Source organism: Phodopus roborovskii, unplaced genomic scaffold, assembly GCF_943737965.1.
Source record: "Phodopus roborovskii unplaced genomic scaffold, PHOROB, whole genome shotgun sequence".
NCBI classification, from domain to species: Eukaryota; Metazoa; Chordata; class Mammalia; order Rodentia; family Cricetidae; genus Phodopus; species Phodopus roborovskii.
This window is the reverse complement of record NW_026126546.1, coordinates 9,600,014-9,620,057: the sequence shown is the minus strand read 5'-3', so window position 1 is coordinate 9,620,057 and position 20,044 is coordinate 9,600,014. Positions and strand designations below refer to the sequence as shown.

Sequence of the window (20,044 nt, the reverse complement as noted above, 5' to 3'; positions counted from 1 at the left end):
GCCCCTCCCTATGTAGTTTTAACTCAAATTTTCTAAACATTTTTTGACATTTATTGGCCATTTTGTATTTCATCTTTTGAGAATTCTCTGTTCATTTCATTAGGCCATTTATTGATGGGGTTTGTTTTATTTGTTGTTATTGTTTTTAGTTCTTTTAAAATTTTAGACATTAATTCTCAGTCTGTTGTGTAAGTAGCAGAAGCTTTCTTCCATCCATAGGCTCTCTTCACTGACTGTGTCTTTGCTGTGAGAGGCTTTCTAGTTTAGTTTTTGTTTCATGGGGTCCTCGTTGCCAGTTGTTGGCATTACTTACTGAGTCTTATTCAGGAATTCCTCACCTATGCCTAGATATAGGTATTTCCCAGTCTTTGCCTCTAAGAGTTTCAGAATTCCAAGTCTTAAAGTTCTTGATCCATTGGAGTTAAGATCTAATTTCATTCTTCTACAGTTTTCCCAACACTATTTTGTTGAAGACTGTTTCCTCCCTTCTGTGGGTATTTTTTCCCCCATCTTTGCAAAAATGTGTGTTTATATCTGGCTCCTGTATTGTAACCCACTGACCTATTGTCTTTGTGCCGGTGAAGTATTGTAGGTGCTGTAAGTCACATTCTTCCTGCTGTCTGTGCTTCCATATAAACTTTTAAGGGTTTTTTTCCTATTTCAGTGAAAAATGGCATTGGAAATAATGGATTGCATTGAATCTGTAGGCTGCTTTCAGTAAGATAGGCACTTTTCATATTAATTCTTATAATCAATGAGCATAGGATTAAAATCCATAAGAAGGATCTGGTGACATCTTCCTTTTCTGTTTTGTGGAACAGTTTAAGAATCACTGGTGAGAATAAAAGGGGGAAAAGCAGCAGCACTGATAGTTCTTTAAAGGTCTGGTAGATAAAGATGATCTTGAAGCCTCATCCTCCTGCCTCCACCTTCCCAGTGGGATTACAGAGGTGTGTGCCACAACTAGTTTTCCTTTAGGGATCTTGGGAGACATTCCCTCAGATGAAGAGGAACACACTGCCTAGCAGAATGCCAAATTCATTGAAGTTAGATAGTTGTCTGCTTGGAGTTTTTCTCTACTTTCTGTATGTTTGAAATGTTTGATGAAATACATACACTTTATAACTTAGAACAGGTTCATTTTCACATAGCACATTCTCTGACTAATGGGACCAGAGGTATGATCTCCGTTCTGCTGTCACTTACTACCTTGACTGCTATGCACAAGCAAGGGCTACCTCTTTGAGATGTCACCTGCAGAAATTTCAGGTTTTCCTTGTCTCTCCTAGAAAATGCTGGAAGAGCAGCTCATAGCACATGCATCTGGTGAAGCCTGGCGGACCTTCATCTATGGCTTCTATTTCTACAAGATAGTAATGGACAAAGAGCCCGATCGAGGTCAGAGCCAAAGCACATGCAGTTACCACAGGGGCGAGTACTTTTCCTAATCTTTCGCATCACAGTGCAAGCATCTGGAGCTCCATCTGTGGCTCTGTGTTTTAAGTTGACCCTCTGTTTACTTCTTTCAGCATTTGTACATGTTTTAAGCATAACTGAATGACAATGTTGTGGGTTTTTTTTTTTTTAAGATTTATTTATTTATTTTTAAGAGTGTGCATGCTTGAGTGTGTGTGTGTGTGAATTCAGGAGCCCAGAGAGGCCAGAAGTGTTGGATCTTCCTGCAGCTGGAGTTACAGATGGTGTAAACCACCTGATTGAGGTTCTGGGAACCAAACTGGAGTCCTCTGCAGGAACAGCATGCACTCTTAGCCACACAATCATCTCTTAGCCCAGACAATGTTTTGTTTTTTTCAGCTACAGTGTTTTTATTGAGGACAGTGTTGGTGGAAGAAAAACCTAAAAGAGGCCAAGGCACCTGATTCAAAATTTTCTATGGGTCATATTTTGGTGCCTCAACTGCTACCCTGCCTCCATCCGTCTTAGTTGGTTTTGTTGATAACACGATGGGCTCTAATAGTACTTTGTACTTATTGGGCTTCCAGGTCTCAAATACTCCTTCAGGAAGGCCATCAAGTTGTACCAGGTTTTCCAAGGCATGTTTTGAATTAAGTCTTTGGTATCGGAGGAGGATTACCTCAAGGAACCCATTTCCTCTGAGATACAGAAAAAGAAAAAGAAAAAAGTCACAATGTTTAAGGCCTATACATAAAATGGCATGGTTTCACATATAACCTGTCTGCACTCTTGTATTATTTTTAATGGTTTATTTTTCTCTCTCTGTGTGTGTGTGTGTGTGTGTGTGTGTTTATGTGTGTATCCCATGTGTGTGCAGGTGCAGCAGAGGCAGTTGTGAGCCACCATGTAGTTGCTGGGAACTGAACCCAGGTCTTCTGCAAGAACACCCTGTGCTCCTAACCACTAAGCCATCTCTCTAGCCCTTTTTTTATATGCCTTAAATCATCCCCAAATTGTTTATAGTAAAACTGATGATAAAGTACTGCTGTATTGTACTATATTGTTCAAGGAACAAGAAAAATTTTGGTCATATTCAATAGAAACCCCCCCCAGCAAATATTTTCCATATATGTGATCAAATCTGTAGATATATATGTAGCTCATGAGTCCAGGGGACTAACTGCGTGTGTTTGGCCATTTATTGTGGTTCTTGGGATTGAACCCAAGGCCTATGCACATTAGGCAGACACTCTGCTTCTTAACAGTGCTGTAGCCCCACCCCTTTTTAATGAAAAAAAGGGGATTCTCCAATGGGGAACAATTTCTAACATAGTTTCTGGCTTGCATAGCTCTGGAGGCACCAAGGCTTCAGAGCAGCCTCCATAGTGTATGAATTTCAGATGCATGGGGACTGGTTGAGTGATTCCCACTTTGTGGTAAATCACTTCTTCAACTCTGGGTCCACATGTGATATGGTATAGTTGGTGCCATCCACTGTGTACTCTTGTTAATTTAGTATCTATTTTTACCTTCTAATAGAAAAAAAACCCACAACATTTTATGTCCTGAAATTATTATAAAACTGATAAGATTTTAAAAATTAAATTAAAGCTTATATAACATAAAATTAGCCTATATAACAAAAACCATTCACAGTATTGTGCAACCACCATCTCTTTTTCTTGTTAGCGTTACTGCTCAAGCCCTCCCTTTCCAAACACTCCCTGTACAAGCACTTGTGGGCTTTGTGTTTCTAAAAATATCTTATGTGTGGAAACAATATACATCGGCTTCTCCACCAGGTTCCTTTCTCTTAGCATAATGTTTTATGGTTTATCTGTATTGTACCATGTGTCAGTCAGAAAAGCGGCATTGTGATGAGGGATCCCTTACTTCCTCCTACTTTTTCCCAGTGACTATGCAGCAGCCCACTGCCCCCTGGCACACAGCCGGAGTGGACGACTTTGCCAGCTTCCAGCGCAAGTGGTTTGAGGTGGCCTTTGTGGCCGAAGAGCTTGTGCACTCTGAGATTCCTGCCTTCCTCCTGCCCTGGCTACCCAGCCGACCAGCCTCTTATGCAAGCAGGCACAGCTCCTTCAGCCGAAGTTTTGGAGGACGGAGCCAGGCAGCTGCATTGTTAGGTAAGTTCTTGACCTAGTTGGAGTCTGAAAATAGCAGGTGGCTGGGGAAGGGTGGTCGCTGGCCTTCTAGCATGTACAAGGCCCTACTTAGAACCATAAGAAAATTGTTTGTTTGAGAGAGGGTCTTTTTGTATAGTCCTGGCTGGCTTGCAATGAACAAAGATCCATCCACCTGCCTCTGCTATATTTAAAGTAGAGGCTCTTTTTTTTTTTAATGTGTTTATTTTTACTTCCTGTGCACTGGTGTTTTGCATATATATATATATATATATATATATATATATATATATATATATAATGTCAAGCAGCAAATCCCCTGGAATTGGGCTTACAGACAGTTGTAAGCTGCCATGTGGGTGCTGGGAATCGAACCAGGGCCCTCTGGAAGAACAGCCAGCTCTCCAGCCCCCAACAAGAGGCTCTTAACCTGTAGGTCTCGACCCCTTTGTGGGTCAAATGACCCTTTCATGGGGATCACCTAAGACCACTGAAAAATGCTGATATTTACATTATGATTCATAACAGTAGAAAATTACAGTTATGAAGTAGCAACAAAAATAATTTATGGTTGGAGATCACTACAACATGAGGAACTGTATGTATTAAAGGATCACAGCATTAGGAAGGATGAGAACCACTGGTTTAAATGCATTCACCACCATACCTAACAAGAAAAAAAATATGTTTCTAAATAAAAACAAGAGTAAATTAAGATATCTTATGACTGGGTGTGGTGGGCTCACTTTTAATCCTAGCACTTGGGAAACAGGAGCAGGGGAATCTCTGTGAATTCAAGGACAGCAAGGACTACATAGAGAGATCCTGTCTCAAAACACGAGGGAGGGAGGGAGGGAGGGAGGGAGGGAAGGAAGGAAGGAGGGAAGGAAGGAAGGAAGGAAGGAAAGAAGGAAAAAGTCTGGCGGACAGGCAGGCAGGCAGGCAGACAATCTTTCTGGCCAGATGTAGTAGAGGCTGTAGTTGGTAGTATGACTGTAACACTTGAGAGACAGAAGCAAAGCAGGGACTGTGAGTTTGTGGCCAGCCCAGTTTGCACAGTAAGGCCCTATCCCAAAACCCTCACCATTGTATTTATTCGCTAAATAAACAAACAGGGCATAACTCCAACATTTGAGTTCTTCCTGGGGGGGGGGGGGCACGGATGAGATGACTAAGATGACTTACAGAAGAGAAAGACCCGAGTTTCACTATTGCCTGTGATTCGGTTGTGTGGATTATTGTTTATTTTACTGTTGTTTGGGGGTGGCTTTTTGTTTGTTTGCCTGTTCCTTTTGAAAAACTTGTGATTTTCATCTGGAGGTAGCAGCAGAAAGCTGTTTTGAAATGCCTAATGTTGATACATAGACCTTTGGCTTGGCCTGTGGTGGCTCCCATTCCTATCCTTTTCCTTTGTCACTGACCTGGGACGCTACAGAGGCACCTGGGAGTCTTTCAGAAACAAGTACCACACACCTTCCGCTCATGCTCATGCATAGGTCCTCTTCGCTCTCAGGTTTGACTGCTGCGCTTCAGTGTCTTTCTCCTCTAGTGGTACTGGTCTGCCCCTGAGAATGCTGGCTTGCTGCTCTTCTGGGCTTGCGCATATTGATCTGACTTCCCTTGTAGCTGGCTGAACCTTTGTCCATACTGAAAGCCTGCTGGAAGCATTCGCATTGTCAGGCCTTAACCTGGAAGCACAAAGCCAGAGATAGACTCACCTATTCTGCACCTAACAGACCTGATGATAGAAGAGAGGTGTCCGAAGTCATTGCTGATGTTTATCACTTGCCTTTGGTTTTGTGACTGAGGCTTTTTTACCAGAGGAATATATTCATAGTGTGCAAGCGCAGAGAACACAGCTGTCTCTGACTGTTGAATAAAGGGCTCCTGAGAGTGTCATAGATCAGGACCATGAAGCCCAGAGAATCTAGCTTTAATGAACACTTTATATCAAAGTAACCAAGTAAGGTACCAAATGTGCCTCAAGTGTTCTTCAAGCCACAGATAGGCCTCACTTTGAGCATTAGTAAGTCTCATGTCATAAACAGGAAGGAAGGCTTAATGGGAATAGAGAAAAGAGGAGACACAAAGTGCACAGACAAGGCAAGTAAGGGCGTCTGTAAACCTTTCTCAGCCATATCAGTTTGCAGACAAGGAAGCAAGGTTTTCAGAGATGTGAGTATGGCTGGAATCGCAGCAGTTTGGCTCTTCCAGCTCCAAATCAAGAGCTTTGCCTATTCTGCATGTTCTAGTATTGGGAGAGTGTCATTCAGTGCCCCAGGTAGTGCTTTCCTGCCTACCAACAGAAGGTCATTAAATTTGTTGACTTAGGAGCTACTCACAGCTTCTTCCTGCAGAACCCAGAACAAACTGACTCTTTCAGAGGAGGAAGAACTGAGGAAAAGGATTTGAGAGCAGTTCCTGACTTACAGAAAATCTAGGTGTGCTGAGTATGGTTAGTGTCCATGGGGTCAAAGCCCTGACTTGCTTGTCTGCAGTCAGATAGGCTTTATTCTGAGCGTTCATTTCCTGAGAAAATATTACAGGACTAATACCTTCCTGGGATGAAACCAGAGAAGTAACACTTCCTCCTCACTGTGGTCTGGGCTGTCTTTCCTTTTATCTGTTGTGGGTCACTGAATCCTGAAGATTCTTGGGTTCAGCCTCATTCTGTTTCTGACTTTGTGATCCTGGTTAAGATAAGCTCTTTCCCTCGTAAAAGAAGGGAATGGATTGACTAAGGAGTCAAACTGCAGCATGATTGGCTAAATCTAGCTTATGGCTTACTTTATAACTGACCCTCCTACACTCTTTTACATTTTCATGTATTTGTGTTTGGGCATACATGGAGGCCACAGAAGGACAGTGGATATCCTTCTGTAACACGTTGTTAACACTCAGAGGACTTCAGTCCTTTGAGGCCGGATCTCTCCTTGGGGCTTTGTGTTTTCTCAGCTAGGCTGAAAGCCAGCAAGCCCCAGTGATCCTCCTGTCTCTGCCTCCTTTGGAGCTGGTTACAGGTGTGTGGGGGACTCCTGGCTTTTTCGTGGGTACTGGGATCTGAACTCTGGACTTCATTGATTGTGCAACAAGCCCTCTTAAGTGATAGGCCATTTCTCCAGCCCCCAGATTTTTTTTTTTTTTTTTTGAGACAGGGTCTGACGGTATAGTAAAGATGTCCTGTAACTTGTATTTCTCCTGCCCCAGCCTTCTGAATGCTAGAATTACAGGGTTAAGCTGCCATGTGTGGCTGTAATCACTAATTTTCTTAAAATGAGTGTTAGCTCTCCAGCACAGTTGAGCAAACTCTTCCCATAGATCCCTGTCCTTCCCACGCCCAGCTCCTTCACTGTCAGCCCCCACCAACATGGGGGCACCACCACCACCCAAAACCCACGGTTTGTATCAGGGCTTTACTCATGGTGTTGTACATCCTGTGAGTTTGTATAAATTTCCAGTGGTGTAACATACAGAGTAGCTTATTTTAAAATTTCATCCGTTTTTATAACGTTTTATTGAAGCCTAGCTGAACCCATTCTCCATGCAATATCTATGGAGCTTTTGCCCTACAGTAGCACAGCTGCTTAGAGACAGCTCATAAAACATAAAATATTTATTGTCTAAGACAAGTAGGACTGCTGACTAGTGATTTTCAGAGTGGAATCTCTGTTGGCCACTTTGCAGTTTCATGCGTATGGTGCTTAGTTGTTCATTCTTCTGCATTATCCCACTCCTGTGCCTCTCTGTGTATTCCCACTCTCTTCTGTGTGCTGACACAGCTGCCACTGTCCCAGAGCAGAGGACTGTGACCCTGGATGTGGATGTGAACAACCGAACGGACCGGCTGGAGTGGTGCAGCTGCTACTACCACGGAAACTTCTCCCTCAATGCAGCCTTTGAGATCAAGCTACACTGGATGGCGGTGACTGCCACAGTACTCTTTGAGATGGTGAGGTCATCACCTTTCTTTAAGGCAAGGGGGTGCTTTGTAGAGGTTCCTGTCACTTTCACATAACCCTTTGACCTGTTAGGATAGCCTTAAAACATAAAACACAGCCGTTCAGAGTATAGACTAGTGTTTCTCTGCCTGTGCTTTACTGGATCAGGGCCAGATGACTGCATGTTGTGAGTGACTGCTGTACCAGCCATAGGTTGTTGAACAACGTTCTGTCCTCTTTCTGTTGAATACAAGTAGCACACCACTAGCTGTGCTAACTAGACATTTTCCAAAACTTGTAACCAATGGTGCAGAGTGAAAAGAAAACTCCATCTCTCCCTTGTGTCCTGAGAATCCTTCTAAAAGCAGCCATCACTATGTTTAGAACACTCTGGGGACTCTTTGTCTATACAAAATGGTGTAGGCTGGCTGGCCATAGTGGCTCATACCTAAAAACAAATCTCAGCACTTGGGATGCTGAGATTAAAAAGATCACTGTAAGTTCAGGTCCACTTAGCTACATACATACAATCCAGATCAGCCTAGAATTCGGAGTAAGAACACACTGATGCACACATGCTGGATCTATATTATTTACATTGTGTTTTTTTCTGTTACCTGTGTATCTTCTTTACCAGCACAAATAAATCTGCATTGCTTTTTATTCATTGGATTTAATTTTTTTTTTGTCTCATTGTTTTTAATGGCTACAGAATATTCTAGTATTTATTTATTTTATAGTTTACCTCACCAATTCCCAGTAAGTGAATATCATTGTTTTTAACTTGCTGTTCCTCAAATAAGAGTGAGTTCGTCTTCTGGGGCCTTTTGGCAGTGTCTACAGATATCTTTGTCAACCCTACAACCGGGGGAAAGTTGGATATATTTTTAGTATTCAATGGACAGCACCTGGAGTTCTCAGTGTTAATGATCAGTTCCCTCACAGAAGTAACTGGCTCACAGTGTCACAGGTGTTAGCAGGCCTACCTATGTATCGTGTGCTGTGAAGCCGACTCAAACCACTGCCAAGGCACTATAAAATAAACACTCCTTAGCTGTCAGTGTCTTCTCAGAGCCCTCATTAGTCATCACCACAGTCTGCTTCTCCTTTTATGCTCACAAATTCAGCCCCCGCCCAAATACTTTCTTGCATCGCTTGAGTCCCACTGCCCTCTAACACCAGCCCAAACATTGCATCACATACCTGAGAACAGCTAGAAAGCAAAAAATAATTATTTAATGAATGCTAGCAGATCTCTTAAGAGATATAAGTGCAGCACAGGGACAGCAAGTTAATTTTTAAGAGTTTGAAAGCCTAATTTTGTCTCACAAAACATGGAATATTGGGGGTGTTTCTCTTGGTCTGTTTCTGTTAGGCTTAATCTGTATGGCATTAGTATCTTCAAGGACTCCTCCCTTGGAAAGGTACTTATCCAAGGAGCATCTGTAAGATCTACTTAAGAGGAGGCGGTATCCAGGGAGTCTTAATTGTACAAGATTGAGAACCGATGTTCTGATCCCAGCATCCACATAAAAGCCAAACACAACAGCAAGTGCCAGTAATACTAGGACTGGGACAAGGTGTGGGAGGGGGGCAGAAGACATGGCTCAGTGGTTAAGAGCACTGAGGACTTGGGTTCAGTTCCCAGCACCCACATGACAGCTCACAACTGAATGTAAGTCCAGTTCCAGAGGATCCAGTGTCCTCATGCAGGCAAACCATCAATGCAAATGAAATAAAAATAAATAAATGTTTAAAAAAAACCCACTAAGGCACGGATGGGGGCTCAGTGGCCAAGCCAGCTTAGCCGAAATAACAAACTTCAAGTTCAGTGAGAGACCCATCTCAGAATATTTGCTTGCTGCCAAGCCTGGCAACCTGGGCCCTACATGGTAAAGGGAGAATTGACTGACTCGCGAGTCCTGCACACACTCTACCTCTCTTTCTCTCGTAGATAAATAAATACAATTTTAAAAATAAGGTGGAGCGACTGGGGAGACAGCTCAATGGATAAAGCACAATCATGAGGACATGAGTTTGAATCCCCAGAACCCGTAAAGACAGGTGTGGTAGCACCTGTCTGTCTATCCCAGTGTAGGGACAGAATAGCTAGAAGGCAGCCTGGCACACACAGCTGTGAACGAGACCCTGTCTCAAGCAAGGTGGAAGGTGAAGAGCGACATCCAGTGTTGTGCCCTGGCCTGACACATGCACTGTGTGGTGTGTGCACCCCATGCAAGCACTTGTATCATGTACACACAAAATCAGAGGAAGGCGATAGATGAAAATACCTGGCCTTGACCTTGACCTGTCTCACGTACGCACACCAGCGGTCCAAGTCAGAAAGGATGCCAGCTGCTAGACTTGGTGGCACACATCTGTAATCCCAGATGTGAGGTGAAAGCAGAAGGTTCCAGTCCTAGACAATCATGGTTCAAAAACACAAAACAAAGCAGGGAAGAAAGACTGTTTCAGGTGTTCATCTGGCTCCATTCACATTGTGAAGGACACCAGCTCTTCTCCAGTTGGTTGACAGAGAGATGACTGTGTCCCAAAACAGCATGCAGCATGACCACAGCACTCACTCACACCCATGCAGTCACAGGCAGGAAAAGGGGGTGTTGTTACTACCAAGGAACTTAGCAACTGTCTTTCAAAAGTTCAGTTTTCACATCTATTCATGTAAAACTCACTAAAAGCAGCTAATGTATTTATCATAGTGTTGTTTGTTTGTTTGTATGGGGAAGTTTTGTTTTGGTTTGTTTTTAGTTTTACATGACAGGGTTTCTCTCTGCTCTCTGTGTAACTCTGGCTGTCCTGTAACTCATTCTGTAGACCAGGCTGTCCTGGAACTCATAGATCTACCTGCTTCTTCCTCCTGAGTACTGGGATTAAAGGCTTGCACCACCACCATCCAGCAGGCTTCTTTGTTTTGTTTTGTTTGTTTGTTTTTGAACTGTAACCCCAAGACAGGTCTCTTTGTGTAGCCCTTGCTGTCCTGAAACTCACTCTGTAGACCAGGCTGGCCTTGAATGCACAGAGATCCACCTGCCTCTGTCTCCTGAGTTCTGGGATTAAAGGAGTGTACCACCTGACTTACAAAGCAGATTTTATGAGGATAAATATTACCTCAGATAAAAAGATTATTGACAAAAAAATTAAGTCAGTCCTATGTTCTTGTTTCTGACATTTCACACAATAAGAAGGGTTTCAGCCCTCACAACTTAGTTCCTTGCAAAAGGAACTGAAGGTCAGAAGCTTGAGCCATGAAGAAAAGTTGTGTGCTCAACTCAGTTTTTCTAGCATTCATCAGGAAGCAAACTGCACTTGTTCCTGACCACGACTGGCTAGAGCCAGAGAACTTGAATTAAATGAACATGCCTATCAATATGTATGCTGCCACTCTGGCAGGTCTGCTCTTTGGAAGCAGAGGTATTTTCTTTGATCTAAAGGAACCTGGAGATGATGCTATTTTTGTGCTTTCTTCCAGGTCCAAGGTTGGCATCGAAAAGCTACCTCCTGCGGCTTCTTGTTAGTTCCAGTTTTGGAGGGTCCTTTTGCACTGCCCAGTTACCTGTATGGCGATCCTCTGCGGGCCCAGCTCTTCATCCCACTCAACCTCAGCTGCTTGCTCAAGGATGGCAGTGAGCACCTGTTTGACAGTAAGAGCTAGTCCCTTCTAAAGGGAATGTCTCACTGAATCAGCCCCCCCCACACACACACACACATACCTTGTGCTCTCTCGTAAGTAGAATCTAGATGAAAAACGAAGATGTGAGTAAGAAACAGAAAGCAGGAGGTTGACCATTCAGGAGGAGGATAAGTGGGAAGTGGAATTTGAGAGGGGAGTGTGGATACTTGTATGAAATGTCTTAATGAAGCCCATTGCTGTCCAGGGAACATATGCCTAAGAAAAACAAAGTACAAAAACTACAGGCTAGTTAAAAGAGCCATTCCTTTTTTTTTTTTTTTTTTTTTTTTTTTTTTTTAAGATTTATTTATTTGCATGGTGTTCTGCCTGCAGGCCAGAAGAGAGCACCAGATCTCATTACAAATGGTTGTGAGCCACCATGTGGGTGCTGGGAATTGAACTCAGGACCTTTGGAAGAGCAGCCAGTGTTCTTAACCACTGAACCGTCTCTCCAGCCACTAACAGAGCCATTTTACAAGGGGTGAAATAATCTAGGTTTTGCCCTGAATTTTTAATTTTTCAATTTGATTTTATTTTACATGTATGAATGTTTTGCCTGTGTTTATGTCTGTGCACCTCATGTGTGCCTGGTGCTCACAGATGGAGTTGGAGCTCCTGGAACTAGAGTTCTAGATAGTTGTGAGCCATCCCAAGGGTGCTGGGAACCAAATTTAAGTCTTCTGCAAGAGCAGCCAAGACTGTGAGCCTCTGAGCTGCCTTTCCAGTCTCTGCTGAACGTTAATGGGTGACCAGGTAATCTGGGACAGCTCACTGAATGCTTCTGAGCTTTGAGTTTTTCTTTTGTCAGTGGTTAGAGCCAATCTGCTAGCTCTGTCAGGCCAGCGTAAAGCATGCATTGGGAGAGGGATCCATGCACTGTCTGTACACTGTTGTTCTGCCATGCCCTGTGTACTCTCAGCCACCTGATCACCTGCAATGATTGTTTGAATTTGAGGAGAGCTTTTTGCATGCTAGTCCATGCAAAAAGGCCCTAGAGAGACCATCAAAAACAAAACAGCGAGTATTGTCCTGCTGTGCAAAGCTGGGAAAGGTTTTGTAAGTTCCAGGCTCCCTGTGTGCATCTCCAGTGCTGCATCTTGAGGACTCGGGTTAGAACCCTGTCAGAAAGGGAGCACAGGGAGCCACCATGATATGCCTTTTACCCTGTCCATACCTCCCATTGCTATCACCAAGCACTTACACATAAGTAGCTCCTAAGAAGCTTTTCATGAGTTCAAGATGACATGTCAAAAGCAAAAGCTGGCGTTGATGCTAATGTGTCAGGAGCTATCTGATAGAAAGGATATAAACTTGAAAGACACAGCTTTGGTGTCAGAGAAATATTTTCTTGACACTCCATGTAAGTTTGTGAAGAGGGCTTGCCAGGTAGGGCAGGCTAAACTTAGTAATCCTGTGGTTTTATGACAGGCTGCCCCACTAGTTCCAACAGTCTGTACTTACAATGTAGAAAGCATTTTTGTACCTGAGCTTAGCAGAGTCCCTCTGCATCAGCGGCCAGAGATTCTGAGCTGCATAGAGCTTACACAGTCCCTTTGCATACACAGGCATTCTTGTCTGCCTCACAGCATGACTGAGGGAGGACCATTTATGCAGTCCCTAAATGTGAATGATTATGTTCCTTCCAGAGTTGTAAGCCAGGCAGCTCATTGTAGTATTGTCAGTATCTTGAGGGACTACAGTTACCTTACCACATCTAGAGCTGCTTGCCTCATTGTAACAGGATTGCTCACAGGGCTGGCATAGAGCTGATGGTCCGTCCTTCTGCTGGTTCTGACCTGGTCTTCTAAACTATCACCTTCAGTTGGTTACCATAGTTACAGAGAAAAGTCCTAGTTTAAAAGAATAAGGACCCAAGTCTAAAATTCAATTTTCTAGATTTTGTGTCTTTTTATCTTCACTTCTTGTAACAGTGAGTCTGAATCTTCAAACTGGCACAAATGTGATTGGTGTGTGGGCATGGATGTGTCTGCTCTGTGTGTGTGTGTGTGTGTGTGTGTGTGTGTGTGTGTGTGTGTGTGTGATTGTGTATATGGGTATGTGTCTGTCCATGTGTATGTGTCTGTGTTTCCAATTTATTTTAAAGGAGGTTCTAATTATGGACAGAATAACAAAGCCACTGCATCCCTAGTCTCTAGATTGTCTATACTGTTGTTGTGGGGACCCTCAAAACCTCCATCCAGAGAGCAATAAATCCGTTGCTATGTGACAGAGTGCTCAACCTTCCCACCTCCTTTCTGCTTTTGGTCCTCAGCAGCTGCCTTGTGGAAGAGGGAGCTAGAGCAATTCTGTCAGTGATAGAGGAGCAAATTCTCCTGCACTGCCTTCCTCCCCTCTGCAGCTGATGACTTCTCAAGAATTATTTTATATTTACTTGCTTCAATTTCCTTACCTCTAAAATGGAGCTAGTAATACAGGGAAATGGAAGATTAGTGGTATTAAAAACATGGGTGGGTGTTGTTTTCAGAAGCAGCTAATGTACACTTCAGGTTTGTGTGTTAATAGACTTTCAAAGCCAGGTCTAGTGGTACGTACCAGTAAGTAGCAGTCGGAGGATCAGGAGTTCAAAGTCATCTCTGGCTACTTGGAGTTTTAGACCAGAAACAAAAGAACAAACATTACTGGACTCTTTTCGGCTTTAGGTTTTTTGTTTGTTTTTTAAGACAGGGCTTTTCTGTGTTGCTCTGGCTGTCCTAGAACTCACTCTGCAGACCAGGCTGGCCTCAGATTCACAGAGCTCCACCTGTCTTTGCCTTCCAAGTGCTGGGATTAAAGGTGTGCACCACCACTGCCCAGCTTCTTTTCGCCTTTTGAATAAGACATTACATAAGCCTCGTTCTGATGCTCACACTGGCTCCGAGGACTACACCTTTCTTAACTGTGGTAGAACTTAGGAAGGAATTATGGGTTACACAGTTGTTCTTCCTGTAGCTTTGGATGGGAACTAAAAGTTCAGATACAAGAGACAAGAATTGTCAAGAGCAATGAAGAAAACAGTGTGAGTTTATTACAAACCTTGTGATCACAGCTCAGCATTTATTCCTTATTCCTTTCAGGCTTTGAACCAGAAACATATTGGGATCGAATGCACCTTTTCCAGGAAGCCATTGCACACAGGTTTGTCTGTTAGCAAGAAGAACAGTGACAAATCAGTATTTTTCTCCAGTATCAGTTACCAAAATGAAATCCAGTTCTTTCTGTTCCCAAGAAGGATCTGTCCTTCTGTAGTGACAAACTTACACTGCTTACCTCCACTCAGACTTAGAGATAAATGCTGCCTTGTCAGTCCCGTGGCTATTGTCTTGCAGGCCTCATTGCTTTGTTACTCTGTGAAGGAGGAGAGCCTAGAGCTTTCTAAGTAGCCTACATGAGCCCAGTTTCGCTGTGGAGGAGACAGGTGAAGTGAAACATTGTAAACTTTGTCAGTAAACCTTCCCAAGTTAGAAAGGCAAGGGATTGTTTAAAAGTGATGGAGGAGAGTAGATATTTCTTGGCATTGCGTCTGGCTCCTCTGATTAGCTGTCTCCTACACCAGTGCAACAAACCACATTGTTTCCAAGCATCACTCAGCTGGTGTCCACTTGCTGCTTCGTGTTCCTCACTGTGAAACAAAGCCCTTTATTGTCTCAGTGACCCTCTGCTTGACTGCCTTCTTTGCTGCTGTTCCTGCACCCTGAATATACCACCAACACCCACCATTTATTCCCAAGGCCTCGGGTCTCCAACCTCTCCCACCTAAAACGCTACCCTAAGACCTGGACCTTACTTCTGTGCTCAGTAAAGGGTATGGAATGAATGCAGTGGTAACTCACTTCCTCCTACTACTAAAGGAGTATAGATTTGAGCAGAGGGAAGGGAGGGAGGGAGCACAGTTGTCATGGATGTAGACGGGTCTGGTCCACACCACCTCCATGCACACTGCTGAGGAACAGTGCAGCTCCCGTGGCAACTCTTAGAGCTCCATCTTGCTCTTCTCACCCCTCTGGGGTTTCTGGGCTCAGCTGGCAAACCTGTAAGAGGCAGTAGTTACTAGGGGGCCCCTGCCCCCCGCCTCCCCCCCAACCACAGCTGCCGAGCCGCTCCTTGGCCAGGCCTACACTTCTTGACTTGGTGTCTCCTGGGTATGACCTTTAGTTGCCAAGTGTGCTGTCTTCTTCTCAGTGTCTTGTTCCAACCCTCCTCACCCCAGGTCCTGGTCATATGTTCTCTAAACTGCTGCCATTTCCTCATTATCCTCTTTTCTGACATCTGACTTCCTTTCAGGTCTTCAGAGCTGTGTGTGACGCGCAGACTCTTGCCTAAGCCCGGCCTCCTCTGCCCTGGCAGTGTCTCTCCACCAGGGACTCTCGGCTCCATCTATTTTGAATTCCTCTTTCTCTCTTTTTTTCTCCTCAGAGGGCTTTACTGTGCAGCCCTGGCTGGCCTTGAACTCACAATCTCCTGTCTCTACATCTTGAGTGTTGAGATTACAGGTTACACCAACACAACAGGCTCTAAATTCCTTTTTCCTTTTCTTTTTGAAAACTGTAGACTAGACTGGCCTGTAGGCCCTTGGACGGCAAAAGTTTAATTTTCTCATCCTTGTTCCCATTTCGTAGTGCCAGCAGAGTGCGTTTTCCAGAGTAGTTGTTCTACTCCTAGCTTCTTGTGCAGTAGTACTGGGAACTGAGCCTAGAGCCTTGGGGGGGGGGGGGTGTGCTTAGGCAAGCAGCCAGCCTCTAAGCCACATCCCTGGTCCTACTGTGGTTTTCATGGAGTGGAATTCTGAGTGGAGATGTCTCTGAAATGATAGCTTACTCAAAAGGTCCATCTCAAGGAAAACTAGAAATGCTCTCATCCACGCCCCCCCCCCATAGTCCCCGCTGTGGTGACTCCCAGCTCTTCTTTCCACTTACTTGGATAGCGGGAGTGAGATAGTACAGCGTTTTGGGGTGGATGCCCCCTGCCTTCACTGCACTTGCCCCGAGTGAAAATCACTTGGCTGAATTATGAGTTTTCTGAGAATGTTTAGGGGGTTCGGGATTTAGTTTTTTGTTGTTTGTTTTAGGTTTTGAGGGGACAGGGTCTTACTATATAGCTCTGTCTGGCCTGGAACTCATTTTGTAAACCACACTGGCCTTGAGATCTGCCTTTCTGCCTTCTAAGAGCTGGGGTTAAAAAGGCATGACCCACCATGCCTGGCTAAATTGTGTATTTAAAAATTAAATGTCTTGTGGCTGGAGAAGTGGCTCGGCCACTCAGAGTGATTGCTGCTTCTTGTAGAGGGCTCAGATTTAGCTTCCAGCCACCCACATTGGGCATCTCACAACTGCCCATAACTCCAGCTCCAGGGAATCCAACACCCTCTTCTGGCCGCCAAAGGCACATGTGCACATACAGACAAGCAAGTACATACACACACATATAATAAAAAATCTTAATTAAAAGAATTTGTTTAGACTGGGTATGTGGATCAGTTGGTAGAATGCTTAGCTAGTGGGCGCCAGTCACCAGGTGAATTCTGGCACTGTGGTACACAACCGTAATCCTGCACTCAAGAGGCGGAGACAGGAAGATCAGTGGCTGAAGGTCCTCCTTAACCAGCTTGGAATACCTGAGACTCTGTCTCAAAAGCTAGTAATATATGAATAAGAAGGGTCTTTACTGGTGACCTAAGGAAGGAATGAGGCAGGAACCCTCTGGTCCAGCTGGCTTGGTTGGAAAGGAAGGAGGAAATCCAGAAGTGCCCTGTGGACACTATCTGTTGAGTTTGCATACTTGATGTGTATATAGGGGATGTCGTCAGCACAGAGCTGGCAGCTCAGAGGATCCAGCACAGCACTTCCCCAGCAAGCTCAGTCCTACATCACTGCCTTCATTACATAAACCCCTCAGACAGAGGGCAGAATCTGGGCACATCTGTTAGCACGTCCTTTACAGCTCTTAGCAGGTGGGGCTGGAATAAATGTGCTTTATGGAAATAGAAAAACCAGGAATAGAACAAGCTATAGATAAGAAGTGGAACGGGACAAGTCACAGATGAGAAATGGCTCCTGCCCATTTCCCATTTCTAGAGCACAGCACAGCCAAGAGCCCTGGTCCGCTGATCCTGACCTTCAGAGAGAGTTTTGATTAAGATGCATCATTCCAGTTCCATGAAGGTCCTTTTTGAGAACTTCTCAATGCTGAGCATTGGGAAGACAGATGTGGCTGAGAAAACATAAGACAAGGGGCAGATGTGGATTGGTAACCAGCGGGCCAGGACAGATGCCACGAGAGACAAAGTGACAGTTTGGAGTGGGGAGCACATGCAGGAGAGCGTGTGGGAAAGGAAGGTGCCAGGTGGGGGTGGAGGCTGCTGTCGTGCAGTGACACGGTGGGCCATGCGCAGGGAGGCTGGGGAGCCTCAGGGTTGGAAGGCGGGTATTGGGAAGCACTGAGGAAAAGATAAGCCTGCATGTTCCGCATGGGAGGCCTTCCAGCATCTTAGCTACACACTCCTGCCTGTTTCTCCAGCTAGTAAGACCGTGTGTGTGTGTTTCTGTCCCTACCATAGGTTTGGATTTGTACAAGATAAGTATTCTGCCTCTGCCTTTAACTTCCCTGCTGAGAACAAGCCACAGTACATCCACGTTACAGGTGAGGAATTGTGCGCAAAAACTTGGGTGGGAGCACAAATCCCTGCCACAGGCTCAGGAGCCCTGCCCAAACCTGCCGTGGCAGGACCACCAGAGCCGACTGCAGCTCGCCAGTGGCTCCCTCTCAGGCCTGCTCTCTCCCTTCAGGAACAGTGTTTCTTCAGCTGCCTTACTCCAAACGCAAGTTTTCTGGGCAGCAGCGCCGGCGACGTAACTCCACCAGCTCTGCCAACCAAAACATGTTCTGTGAAGAGCGCGTTGGCTACAACTGGGCCTATAACACCATGTTGACCAAGACATGGCGTTCTAGTGCCACAGGGGATGAGAAGTTTGCCGATCGGCTGCTGAAGGACTTCACAGACTTCTGCGTCAACCGTGACAACCGGCTGGTCATGTTCTGGACAAACTGCCTGGAGAAGATGCATGCCAGTGCCCCGTGAAGCCAAGCTGCGTGACTCGGGGGAGGCGGTGGGCTTTCTGGGGCTGGCCTTCCAGTCAGGCTCTGGGCGTCAGGTTGCTACTGTCAGTGAGTGGGGCCGCTGCTGCTACCACTACCCAGATCTCGCCATCATGTGCCCATGCAGGGGGCGGCACAGCTTGTCCGTGGGAGGGAGCCAGTGTCTGGGGATGGAGTAGGCAGCCTCCATTAGGGTCCTTTTCCTTTACCAGCAGTGGGATATTCAGAACAGAACCTCTTGATTCCTGCCCAGGAATGCGTGTGTGTAACATAATTCTGTGACATAGTGTACCATTGGCTCATACCAGCTGTACATATGTGTACATAGCAGAAGCAAATAAAGGCCCCCACAGTGTCTGTTCCTAGCCTCGTTCCTAGTGGCAGCCCCACCCTGGCTGGACAGCCAGGCCAGTGACGTCACCTCAGGTGGTAAGAGAGCTTCAGAACACGCTGGTCTCAAGGCTGGCTGTGAGTCGGCTTGACAGTTTTCTTTTCAGAGGCCCTTGGTTGGGTAGGAGCAAGGACCCTTCTGAACAAGACTGGTGAGCAGGCAGTAGAATACAATAGGAAGCTCTAGGCTGATGCTGTCAGAAACACGCCTTGCTAAGTGGATGCACCAGCAGCCACCATAGCATCTTTGACAGTGGAGGAAAGCTGCTGGCTCTAGCCTCAGGGAGACTGCAGAGAGACCTGGAAGTTGTGGCTCCTGCGTCCTTGTTAACCAGACACCCTGTGGACTTACATTCTTACCAGCTTTTGAACCCTTCACCTCTCCTGGGCCCTGTGCTGCAACGCTAGGTCCAGCCCTCCTGTCTTTGTTACTTACATCCCTAGGAAACCTAACTGGTCTCTGGTCCATGCTATTGGTCTCTGCTGAGAAGCTGTGCAAGTTTTTGTTATTTGTTTTTTAAAACTACTACAAGCAGGTGTTCAAGACTGAAGCAAGAAGATCGTGAAGTGCTAGGCCATGGCCTCCATGGTATATTCTGAGTAAAGCTGGGCTGTGTAGTGATACTGTCTGAAAAGTCAAACAGCACTGGAAAGATGGTTCAGTTAGGAGCACTCAACTGATCTTACAAAGAGCCCAAGTTCTGTGGCCAGCACCCATGTGGCCGCACACAACCATCCATAATTCAATTCCAAGGGACCCTTCACCCTCTCCTGACCTCTTGTGGCAGCAGGTAACAGGTGGTACACATTGTAGGCTCTCCCCCTGAGGACCTCCAACTGCCAGGTTCCACCCTCAGAACACTGCTCTAATGGCTGGACCAGCCCCCACCCTACAGAGTAAAAAAGCCTAGGACTTGAAATCCCACCAATCCCCACCCTGGAACTCTCCACCCTGGAAAGCTCCCTCCCCACCAGAAGTGCTACATAGACCCTGTCTTCTGTTCAGTTCTCTGCTATCTCTTGCCCAAGCAGAGGCAGCTACCCTCCTGGGTTCTCCCCTCCCAATAACTCTCCTGTGTGAGGGTTGTTATGCGGTATGATTTTGTGGTATTCCTTGGCTCCTAATTGCCAGGATCCCTTTCTACTCAGAGCTGTAACACTTACACACACATGTACATGCAAGCAAAACACATAGAATAAAAATGAATGTCTTAAAAACAAACAAGCAATTTTACTCCAATTGTACTTGCCACTTAGAAGTCTCTTGACTCCCAGGTCTCCAGAAATCTTAGGTGTGCTGGAGATTTAGCTCGGAGAGCTGATGTAGTAGGCACCAGGTTCTGGGTTTGAGTCACAGTACCACAAAGATAAGACATTGT

At 45.3% G+C, this 20,044-nt stretch overlaps 1 protein-coding gene across 11 annotated transcripts in view; it reads left to right on the top strand.

Moving 5' to 3' along the window:
• Window positions 1-18,627, top strand: part of Depdc5 (DEP domain containing 5, GATOR1 subcomplex subunit) — a 113,988-nt gene extending 95,361 nt beyond the window's left edge. For 9 of the 11 annotated variants that reach the window (XM_051200450.1, XM_051200452.1, XM_051200459.1 and 6 more), the window contains 7 exons: window positions 1,290-1,398; window positions 3,330-3,557; window positions 7,334-7,503; window positions 10,983-11,154; window positions 14,258-14,318; window positions 17,737-17,819; window positions 17,966-18,627. In XM_051200450.1, the coding sequence (XP_051056407.1) occupies window positions 1,290-1,398; window positions 3,330-3,557; window positions 7,334-7,503; window positions 10,983-11,154; window positions 14,258-14,318; window positions 17,737-17,819; window positions 17,966-18,258 (1,116 nt within the window). In that variant the 3' untranslated portion in view covers window positions 18,259-18,627. The remainder of the gene's footprint in view (window positions 1-1,289; window positions 1,399-3,329; window positions 3,558-7,333; window positions 7,504-10,982; window positions 11,155-14,257; window positions 14,319-17,736; window positions 17,820-17,965) is intronic. The other 2 variants (XM_051200458.1, XM_051200457.1) reach the window with 1 other exon arrangement.
• The last annotated feature ends 1,417 nt before the right edge of the window (window positions 18,628-20,044 follow it).